Source organism: Heteronotia binoei, chromosome 8 (genome assembly GCF_032191835.1).
Source record: "Heteronotia binoei isolate CCM8104 ecotype False Entrance Well chromosome 8, APGP_CSIRO_Hbin_v1, whole genome shotgun sequence".
NCBI lineage: Eukaryota > Metazoa > Chordata > Lepidosauria > Squamata > Gekkonidae > Heteronotia > Heteronotia binoei.
Window position 1 is genome coordinate 75,932,614 of NC_083230.1, and position 11,561 is coordinate 75,944,174.

Here is an 11,561-nt window from a genome sequence, read left to right on the forward strand (position 1 = left end):
TTAACTGCTTAGGCACAGGCATGCTGTCTTCCCTCCTTCCCTAATGTGGCTTTGACCCCATTAGCCACCGGCGTCCGTTCTACTCCCCCACTCTCTCCTCCTTCAATTTCCTGAGGTTTCTGATTTCCTGAGTGAGGGAAGGGGGATGTTTAGAAAAGAGGTGGCAGACTGGAGGAGGACGATGAGAGGGAGGAGTCACTCGTTGTCAATAAAAGGGTCCCTCTTTGCTCACTAAGGCTACAGGAATATTGGGAGGAGAGAACCTGACAGGGCCTGCACTCAAAAGAAAGCCCAGCCCATTACGGTGAGTATGCAAGGGCCTGATGAAAGTCTGCTGTTAATTAGTTCAATATGGTAACATTTTCAGGGTTGTACTTTTTAGCTCAATGTATACAAAGTCATTGACTGAATGGGTAAGTGCTCAAAGCTCACTCCTGGGTTGTAGTTATTATAACTGGAGAGAAAGTAAACTAGTCAAGGCTGAGAATGAAGAGGCACGATTATCTTGGCGATGGGTTGTCAGGATTTTAAACTGGTCTGGTCTGATTTTGGGTGTTTTTTAAATTCTTGATCTCAATTGTTAGAAGATAAGCTATGTATAATTTGTTTATATAAAGGACATGAATTTAAATACTCACATAAATAATATTCCTGGTCCCCTCTTCCAGTTGAAGCTAGGTTTGATTATTGATGGATATTCTATTTTGCCAAATGGTTTCCTTTTTCTGTAGTAACAACAGCACAGAAAACTAAACTGCTTAGTCTCAGCTAGGAAATTCTGGAGAAATTAGGTTACATAATTATAGATAAAAAATGAAAATAGTGACATTTTCTGACAAAGCTTTTTTTAAAAAAAAAATTATCATAAACAAATGGCAAAATTCTTTAGATGTTGTTATAATGACATTCAGAATTTTTTCAGCTTGCCTATAAAAAGCCACTCAGATGCTAATAAAAACTTGTGGCCAGGCAAGCTGGAACTTTTTGCAGAAATCTTATTTTATTAGAAGCTCTTTTCTGAGCTCTAATTTATTTGTCCTTGGAAAGTGTGAGGCGTTTTGTGGGTAAGAGGTTTATAATAACAACATGGCATTAACAAACCCATCAACAGTTCTGTAATTCTGGCAATCTGTGTGGGGACAGAGGAAAGAGAGAAAGACTGGAGAGGAAGAAGCAGGGGCAGTGGAGAGACCCTTTTGCTAGCATGTTTGGAAAGAGGGACTGCACAGAAAGATTACAGCAGCTATCTGAAGAGAGGAGACAGACTTCACTGCTGGTACCTGAATTTCAGTATCTGTTTCCGGCCTGTCCCCACACCCTGAATCTTCAGTCCTGATCCCTTCTGCTCATGATCCATCTCTTACCAGTTCAGCCTTCCTTTCTTGGCAATACGGAGCTCTAGGGATGCCAGAGTGACTATGATATACACTAAACTCATAAAATCCACATTCTGCAAAATTTGAACTCAATGGAACATAAACAAGTCCTTACTGAAGCAAGGACATTTCCTTAAAAGAGACCAAAAAACATTTGACTCATGAAGGGGCTGGGGAACAAGGAAAGGAAGGGGAGCCGGGGCAAGAGACTAGAGTTATGGGTATCAACATTTATACATCAAGTGTGTCTGGTTTGACCTCCAGGGGAATACAGATCTCGAAGAGGAACTGTTAAACCTCAGATGAGGCCAGCAGTGACAAAGAGCCAAAGGACTGAAAGTGAGAAAAAAAATAAGCCCTGGGGGGAGGGGGAATATTTCTTACAGAGGGACTCTTTCTTTCTGCTTTTACTGTTTCTTGCCACGTGCTCAGAGAACTTGGAAGCAAGCTATGAGTTTGCTGTCAACTATTTCCTGGCAGTGGCTGGGCACTCTGCAAATCCCAATGTGATCTGGACACTCCCCTCTTCAAAAATATTTTGCTAAAGAGAGCAGTGAGGGTTTTCACCTAACTCTGGTGGGTTTCCCATAATGGTGCATACTTTTGCTTCCAGGATGACCCTGTTCACCATTCCTACCCTATGCAACAGGGGCACATGAAAAACCAATATTAAGGAACTGTAATAATAGCAGAACAACTGGTCTCACAGATCAGAAGGAACTGAGGTGACCCATGCCCCATTTGGCAAGGTGATCCCTGTCTTAAGCCTTGTTTGGGATGGACTTGGCTGCCATAATGGATTGCTGGTTCTTTTCTGAATGTGGTTTACAAGTGGTTTGCGTGAAGCCACAGACGCTATTGCCTTAAAGTGTTTTGGTAGTTTTTATGTTAAAGACAAATCAAATGTGCACATTCCTAGTTTCTAGGAATCCTAATCCCAATAAAGTTTACTCAACATTCCTTTCATTCTGTGCTCTCCTCCCCCTCTCCCCGCACCCCCCCCCCCAGCTAAGAAGGGTGGAATCTGCTCAGTTCTGGTCCCTGCCCTCCTCTAAACTGTCACTGAGAAAGCACCCAAGATCAAGTTTATATATTCATTACAAAATGCAAAAGATGATATGAAGCCAGCACTCAGGTTTTCTCCTTCCCCTGCCCCCAATTGTAAAACTTGACCGTATGTCTGTACAGATGAACTGTGACTGTGGCACAGCATCTCCTGGAAAATCACCAAGATGTCGGTCAGGCTGGGAATTTGGGAACTACTATGCTTTTGTATTGAGCTTGTGAGAGACAAGTCAGCCTACAGAACTTTTGTCTCCTCTGCAGCTTCATGTGTGAGATATGTGTGGGCATGCTAGAACCCAAATGATATGCAGTGTTTATTTATTTATTCATTCATTCATTCATTTACATACCACTTTCTTGTTCAGGCAGCTTGGAAAACAAAAAGGCCAGCAAAAATATAGAGCAGTATGGAATCTACTTATTTAGCCTGAGATGTAGATGCATTGAAAAGAAAAGGCGTACTTTTCTTTTAAAAAAGCAATTCCTTGAACTTTTCTGTCCAGAGAGCCAGTTTGGTGTAGTGGTTAGGTGTGCGGACCCTTATCTGGGAGAACTGGGTTTGATTCCCCACTCCTCCACTTGCAGCTGCTGGAATTAGCCATAGCTCTGGCAGAGGTTGTCCTTGAAAGGGCAGCTGCTGTGAGAGCCCGCTCAGCCCCACCCACTTCACAAGGTGTCTGTTGTGGGGGGAGAAGATATAGGAGATTGTAAACTGCTCTGAGTTTCTGATTCAGGGAGAAGGGTGGGGTATAAATCTTCAGTCTTCTTCTACTACTACTACAACTTCTTCGTTAAAAACATGTGGAGAGTGTGACATGTGGAGAGATGATCTGCACAGAGCTTGCAGTGGTCAGAATAGAGGGCCCTTTGCACAGTTTCCCTACCCTTTTGTCCTTCCTCTACACACTTGAATGCCTTCTCTTTTAACTCTGTGTCAAAACCCACCAATTTTACATGCCCCCTGGTAGGGCTTTTTTTGAGCAGGAATGCACAGGAACGCAGTTCCAGCTGGCTTGGCATCAGAGGGTGTGGCCTAATATGCAAATCAGTTCCTGCTGGACAAGACAAAATAATCCCTGCCCACTGGTGATGCAATTGTAATAAATTTGGGGGAAATTATGCATTTATATATAAAACATGATTGTGGTTTAAAATTCTGAGCCTTCAGTTTGCAGGACTGACCTATATACAAAAGTCCAGGCCTGCTATCTATAGTCAAAGTGAGTGGTGAACACTATGATTTGACTCTGTCTAGCCTGCAGATCTGAGACAGGTATCTGGGATGGCCCAGGCTAGGCCTGCCTTGTCATATCTGGGAAGCCAGAAAAGTGGAGCCTAGTTAGTACTTGAATAGGAGACCATCAAGGAAATCCAGGATTACTGTGCAGAGGCAGGCAATAGCAAACCATTTCTTGCCTTGAAAACCCCATGAGGGGTTGCCATAAGTTAGTGGCAATTTGATGGCACCTTATACCACTAGCAAAAACAACAGTCATGTGGCACCTGACCAATACACTTGTTGTGACATAAGTTTTGTGGGGCAGAGCTCACTTTGTCAGTCACCTGGACTGATCACCTAAACAGATAGCTATACCTACCACAAGTATCGACAGAAGCAATTTTTAAAAGGTACACAGTGAGGTCAAAAGGACATGTTGTGCAACAGACGACAGCAGTAGGTATAACTCTTGAGGATGTACAAAGGAATACAAGACACAATCCAATTAACTCAAGGTCCAGTCAGAGTGGATATGTGACTGAAGAGGAACTGGTATAGTAAAATTGATAGCATAAGTAAAAACCTAGAGAGAGAGGAAGACAATCCCCTCTGGCAGGGGAAGAAACTGGGATGAACTTACTAGCACACTAGTAGACGTTCAGTTGCATACCATCTGGGCTGAGTTTGTTTTCTGCTCTTTCTGCAGGTACTGAAATCTGGGTGTGCCCAAAGCAGGGGTGGCCAAACTGTGGCTCGGGAGCCACATGTAGCTCTTTCACACATATTTTATGGCTCTCAAAGCCCCCACCACCCTGTCAGCTGGCTCGGAGAAGGCACTTTTCTCTTTAAATCACTTCTTTCTATCTATCTATCTATCTATCTATCTATCTATCTATCTATCTATCTATCTATCTATCTATCTATCTATCTATCTATCTATCTATCTATCTATTCTCCCTCCCTTGCATCTCTCTAACATCTGTTGTTCATGTCTTGCAGCTCTCAAACATCTGATATTTATTCTATGTGGCTCTTACATTAAGGAAGTTTAGCTACCCCTGGCCCAGGGGCACATGCCCTTGGCCTTGAGCCTAAGTGCTCTTAGCTCAAAAGCCTGTGGAGATAGTCCAGTGAATTAGGATCTACCCGTGCTATGTGTTATTTGTTCTTTGGTTCTTTGTTTTTGTTTATTTAAATTATATTACATGGATTGATGGGTCTTTGTTTATTTGTATTTCTGCCATTCATGTCTAAAATGGTGGCAAGAGTTCCAAGATAAAAGGTCCATGCATGTAAGGGAAACTGAACCTACTATTTACTTTCTTATACTGCATCAATTCACACATTTTTTTCTCCCAAGCCAAACATTCATCTTAATATTTAGAAAACTGCTCCAGTCATAGTGGAAGTTAAGAGAAGATTCTTATCTCTACCTGCATACCTGTTTTGTGGTTAAAGTAGGACCTAACCCCTTATTGACATCTGAAGAATAAACATTGCTACCTTTGTCCCATCTAAGCCTGATCTGCATGTCCAAGAGAATAAAGTGGCACTGAATGCATTGTACCACTTCTGATGGGTGACAGACAGCCATTGCTGAGGCGTCAGATCTGTGCCTGGGCTGGGCTGCTTCAGTCTGCAAGTGCAGATTTATACAAATACTCCATCCTTCCTCCCCTGTTCCACATGGAAATCTAACAAGTTGGGAGAGGAGGCTGGGCTATAACTCCTTCAGTGCCATCCTAAGCAGAGTTACACATTTCTAATACCATTGACAAGCACTGCTTGTTACCTGGCTTTCTACATGGAGGGAATGTTCTGTGTGGAGAAATAGTCATTCCTGTGATTCCCTGCTAGATGTGGGCTAGCAGCCAGTCACAAGTTTACCACCTCAGTGAGAACCAGGCCAGAGGCTAGTTCAAATGGGAAAGAATGTACCGTACCTTTGAGGAAATATTTGATAGCTTTTACTGAGAGCTCTGAGATAAACAGTATAGGTTACCTTAGAATAGGATACAGAAAGATTACCTCAGTTTGACAGATGAATACCCCTCTTTTCATCTCTAGTTGAAAACATTTGAACATGAGTTGAAGTTAAGGCTGAAGTGAATGTGGAAAATATAATTTCTCTACTCGAGTGCTGTGATAAACTCAAGAGGAGCATAATACAAACTCTGTGTTTAGCATGGCAAGAGCAGGCAAATAAGAAGAAAAATGAGAAAGGAACACCCTGTTTGGGAAAAGCTAGATCCCAAGGCCATGTGCTGTGGCTAATATTTGGCATTCTCCAGTGGTATTTCAACATTTCTGAATGTGAAGAATTAACAGCTCACCTCCTTTTCAACTGTGGTCCTCCCTTTTTGGAAAGAGAGGGGGATGGAACTTGCCCAATTCCACCAAAGGCTGATTAACCCACTAATAGAGGGTGTTTTGTAACAGACTCCTTAAAGGGCAAGTGCCAGCCAGTCCCTACCTTCTTCAAGCCTTTACATCTGGCTCTTTCGCCTTCAGCAGCTGTTGTCATAACAAACACTGCACTGCTAAACTTTGCAGCTTGCCTAGAGAGTCCAGCTGGCCTTGGGTGGAAACTGAGAAGACCAACGCAGAAAGAGGGAGAAAGGGAGGAAAAGAGAGAAGATGCGGACCCTCATCATTTTTGCGTTCCTGGCTGTCCTCATGGCAGCAGCATTTTGCTATGGTAGGTGATTTTTTAAAAATTGCTAGCAGAACTTTAATGTGATGGCCTTACAGTTTCTCCCCTTCCCTTTCTGACATGCCTTTATCACTCTCATGTCCCTCATTGTCAGAGCTCCTTTATCAGTACTGTGGTCTAGTCTAGTCATCTTGGTCAATCATTGTTCTCAAGCCGGACCCTGTTATACTTTGCATCCATCTGCTCCTTTGCAACCCCACAGGGGATGGGAAAGTTAGGCCATATCCTCTTATCTATGACTGTTTACACAGAAATTGTTCATTTGGGAAATATCAGGTGGACATTCCCCAGATATATTCCATTCATGCACTGTTTGCTAGATGACAGATGCTCATTGGGGTTTCAAAGTGTCCTCAGTTGGATACATTTATGAGAAGCATTATTTATGTTTAATCTGGTCATACTTCTTGAATGACCCACTGGGGTCAAGAACAACTCTCTCTTTTTGCCCAGAAAGTCACATCCCTTCTTGTGAAGCATCAGGGATGATCAGACAGGAGCTGAAACTCTGGGCTGATTGGGAAATGTTTGGCAAATGGATATCATGGTTGGGGACTGAAGTCCATTTAGTGCAATCAGTGCAATTCTATGCAGAGTTACTCCAGTCTAAGCCCATTAAAGACAATGGTGCTCTGTATATTGGGGGTGATGAATTGCACACATGTCTGAGGCAGGACTTACTTCTTAGAAAGGTCCAGCTGTATCTTCTTAAATAGATTATGGTTTTCTCCTCTCTTTCTAAACAAATATAAGAACAGGATAAATTTGAGACAGAAGTCTATTAAGTGGGCAGACTGTCAATAATGGTTTGGATGTGGTTGTCTCCATCCAATGGCTAAGGTTGTACTGAACTACCTTTTTTACAGCAATAATACTAGTGTTTGCAAAATACTGAGATAAGAAGATGCTACCTTTGAAAAGGGAGTGGTTGAACAAAGTGAAGAATGTGTATAGGTTTACTGAAAATATCAAAGATTTAGAGAGAAAGAAAAGTTAGAATTTGGAAACCTATGATAAGAAAGGATATGTGTATATAGTCTTAATATTCTCTGGCTGAATACTCGTATATGTGTAATGTGTAGCTAATCTTTGTTGAAACTTGGTAAAACAACCAACCAACCTGTGTTAATAGTGGAAGAGATTTACCATAGGTAGTTTCTAGCATACGTGCTCTTACAGACTGAAGCATATATGGATACCAGAAACATCATAGCTTAGAATGGCACCCCCATGTTCAAAAGCAGTATGCCTTTGATTACCAGATACTAGGGACAAATATCAAACTCTGCTTGTAAGCTGACCAAAGGCACTTGGTTTGTTAGCTTTCAAGACAGAGTAGTGGTTGACATGCTTAGATCTTACACCTACATTCTTAATTCCTTGTTTTGTCAATGATGATCTTACAAGCTATTTCCTTCCCCCCCTCCTTCACAGAGTCCCATGAGAGTATGGAATCACATGAATTTGCAAGTAAGTAACTATATAGAATACTATCAGACTCACTGAAATTGTTAAGAGATTTTACTTTTGGTTTCCACAGGACATTTCCACTCATCTTGTCATAAGAGGTCTTCTCATGAGATGTCTCATAAGAGGTGCACTTCCTTCGCAATCATTTTTCCAAGCTCCAGAAATGACAAATAGGAAGTCTTCCACCATGACTTTCCTGTTTTCAGGCAGTCCAGTCAAGTTCTTACTCTGATTGTCCAGTATTTGCATTTTGGCACAATCTGCTCTCTTCCATATTGTTCCAACCGTATTTGTGATGCTATATGGCAGTTAGCCTAAAGCCATCATGAGGCCTTCTGCATGGCATGGGGCGAAGGGTCTGTAACCCAGCTTGGATAACACTGCAATGAGACACCTTGCTGAGAACAGAAAAATGGATACAGTTCTCAGAGGAGGGTGAAAAGAGCTAAAATAAGGAAACTCAGGAGCACTAGCAGAACTTGAAGCCAAATATGTTGCAGTTTGCATGGTAAGAAGATTCAGCAAGGCTCCTGATCTCATTCTTTCTGTGATAGAATGACTTCCTGAAAGTTGATTCACACGTTCAGAAAGTGTGCTCCTGCTCAGAATACATGTGTGTGGAGCAATAAGGCATTTGAATGTTCCACCATGTAAGAAATACCTTGATGTAGACAAGTAGCCTGTGAGGGAGAAAGGTAAACTAAAATCTATCCCAAAAGAAAAGGCTGGAACTCCTCAGCCTTGCTGCAGAGAGGTGTGTGTGTGTACGGGAAACCTTGCCATTTTACTTCTCTTTTGAAATTAAAATAACTGCTGTTTTGTAAAAAATCTTCTCTGCTGGTTGGCAGAGGATGGAGCAGGCAAACGGGAAGGTCAGCTGAAGTTTGTCTGGTGCTGGTTGTTACTGCCTCTCTAGTTAAGAGAAGACAAGTGGTTTTATGGCAGTGATTTGTTCACTGCAGGGGAAAACAAGAAGGGTGGAGAGGGAGTGTTTCTGAAATTCAAATATGTGTGCTGAGGTGAGGTGCTAGCTTTTGGTGTGTGTGTGGGGGGGGGGGGAGAAATCCTTCTTCTGACAGAGAACAGGGCAAGTATCGGTAAATTGTTGGGACAGCTATTCACTCTGCTGCAGGAAAGGCCAGAAAGGAAGTTGGGGAAGGAGGAATGGTTTTAAATCAAATATTATTGTGTGCTTGTGTGCATTTGCATGCTTTCAGGAAAAAAAATATTACCTTCCTTGGAGCAACAGCGGGGCAGTGAGAAAGACCTGGGATGGTGCCATTATGACAGGAGAAGTTTGCTTTATCCTTTGCATGGGTACTAACTGGAGAATGTAAAATAGCATGGGTTCCAGATGCTCAGTTATCAGGGCTAGTGCTAGTATGCAATTATGAATAAATATAAGCCCCACATTTGTTGGTATCTGGAAGGACCCCGTAGAAAACTGTGGAAAATATGTCATTAATCATTCTGGATAGCATAAAGATAACAGAGGAGGCTGAGAGTGTTGCCCATTATGAACGAGGTGCCCAATGTCAATGGGACTTTAGCGGTGCAGTCCTAAGGGTACTTGGGAGTAAGCCCCACTGAATAGAGTTGAGATGGATTCAGAGTGGACCCAATTAGGTTTGCTCTCTAGACAGAGAATTTTATTTTGCACACAGCTGCTGGCCTTCAGTTCATCTCCAGAACATATAGTAATTACAACCCATTCTTCTCACCAGGTCCTTTTATTAACAGAAGAAATGCCTACAACTTCATGAGGACTATGCCCAGAAAGAATTCTATTATACAGGAAAGGTAAGTTCTCTCTGGATTTAGGATTGCATGTGAATGAGGAGTGGGAGGGCATCTCTTCTGGCCACTGCCTTTGTGGAAGGGCAATTATCCCTTGGAAGGTAAATGACACAAAGGGTGGGTGTTGTAGCCCTCTCTAAGGTCTGATTAAAAGAGTGACTGGAAATACAATGAGAAGGGGAATGCTGGTGGTCATATTTATATTGGTGAAAGTATTCGGGATGGTTGTGCAGCTGCTTTGTGCCAACACACAACTGATCTGCATGATCTGAGCCACAGCTGAATTTTCACTATGAGCCAGTATATGATGTGAAAGATCCACTTTTCATTGCAGACAGCTGCTGAATGAGCTTTTTTTGGATCATCAGGAGATTTGCTGCAAAATCTCTCCCTGCCCCCCCCCACTCCACAACTGATTTTAGAGGCCTTTTACACATTTACACCTGCAGGCAGTGATTTCAGTGCCTCATCCTGATAAAAGAGGCATTTGCATAAAACAAACTGTAAAAACAGACTGTTAAGACTCTGCAGAGATTTTCTGTACCTTTGATACCTGAGGTGCTTGCATATCCCATTCCTTCAGGATGCCAGATAATTCCTCTTATACCTCTGTAACTTATCTTGCACTGGATTTTTAATATTATTCCTATTTTGCCTGTCTAACAATAATTGAGGGTGGACCTCAGCCACTCTGAGTGAATTGATTGCTCTTTTTGTTGGATCTTGTTTTAAACTGGCCTCTCTGTAACATCTGTCCAGGATCAGAGAACGCAACAAGACCCCCCAGGAACGTCAGCGGGAGATCTGTGAGGACTACAATCCCTGTGAGCGTTATGCTATGCGCCATGGCTATGCTGCTGCCTACAGGCGTTTCTTTGGGCTGAGAAAGGGCTAGAGAAACATCAGGAATCACCATGTCCAGGGCCTGGAGCCTGGATTCTGTATCTACAAAGAGTGACAACCTCTGAAATGTATTAAGTTGCTTGTCCATTGTATGTTATTCCACCTGCTGCTTCAATTCTTCTGTAGCCAAATGATTCCTAGATTCTGTGTTAATTAGCACAATGCTGATGTAGTGGTGGCTGGACAAAGAAGGATATGGGTGTTTCAAGAAATAAACAGCTGGTTTGATACAGTTTGTTTATAACTCAGTTTCCTTTGGGACGCTTCCAGGCAGAGGCCTAGTGTCTAATACTTGTACTCACTCACATGGAATTCAGAATTTAGAAGATCTAACATAATATTGCAAATGGAATATAACTTCAGTCAGAGGGTTCTATTTTACATGGAACTGGCCTGGCCCATTATGGGTGCTGGTTTAGCTGATCTGGCAAAACAATAGTCAGAAATCATGGATGGGTGGGTTAAAAAGACATTTTATTAGGATTTTGAGCACTTTCTACCTTTCCCAGAATTTGTTTAATGTGTATTGGAACAGTGTCTCAGAAATTTCTTGTCCTCCCTGCATATACATGTGTACAAACACCTAGAAAAAAACAGATTGTATAGGTGTTTTTGGATGGACAGGCAGCCACATTGCCCAAGTGGCTCCTTTATTATCTTTTTGGCTGCATCCGTTCATCACTGGATATTGCATTATAGCAATCACTTTCAGTGGGTTTTTATTGGTGTGGATAAGAAAATCCAGTTAAAATCACTGCTATAAACGGGGATAACATGCAGCCAAAGGGAAAATCCAGAGATAATTTTGCTAAGTCTACAAACTCAAGGACCCATATACTTATTTTATTCTTTTGATTCATAGCCCACCTTCCCACTTCCTATAGGATAGCACTCGATCCAAGCAGTTGGTACTGAATAAATCCAGAAGTGCTTTGTTCAGATTATGCTGTAGATATAGGACCAGATAAGGCTGATAGTCCATATGAAGTGACATCTAATAAGTGCAGTATAGGTTGAT

The 11,561-nt window shown here is 42.1% G+C and overlaps 1 protein-coding gene and 1 long non-coding RNA gene across 2 annotated transcripts; one reads left to right on the forward strand and one right to left on the reverse strand.

Annotated features, from left to right (window-relative positions):
• Positions 1-109: 109 nt before the first annotated feature.
• Positions 110-10,775, forward strand: LOC132576275 (matrix Gla protein-like). The gene is made up of 5 exons (XM_060245279.1): positions 110-304; positions 6,214-6,358; positions 7,808-7,843; positions 9,568-9,643; positions 10,400-10,775. Exons 2-5 carry the CDS (start codon positions 6,298-6,300, stop codon positions 10,533-10,535), a joined length of 309 nt encoding a protein of 102 aa, XP_060101262.1. The 5' UTR covers positions 110-304; positions 6,214-6,297; the 3' UTR covers positions 10,536-10,775.
• On the reverse strand, positions 10,641-11,308 carry LOC132576276 (uncharacterized). The gene is made up of 2 exons (XR_009555747.1): positions 11,250-11,308; positions 10,641-10,821 (listed from the first exon to the last, which is right to left on the reverse strand). It is a non-coding gene; the product is annotated as an uncharacterized LOC132576276 (long non-coding RNA).
• Positions 11,309-11,561: the final 253 nt, after the last annotated feature.

Coding starts and splice junctions, on each gene's coding strand:
- LOC132576275 (XM_060245279.1), top strand. CDS start 6,298: ATGCGGACCCTCATCATTTTTGCGTTCCTGGCTGTCCTCATGGCAGCA. Junction 7,844..9,567: donor GGAATCACATGAATTTGCAA/GTAAGTAACTAT, acceptor TCTTCTCACCAG/GTCCTTTTATTAACAGAAGA. Junction 9,644..10,399: donor AATTCTATTATACAGGAAAG/GTAAGTTCTCTC, acceptor ACATCTGTCCAG/GATCAGAGAACGCAACAAGA.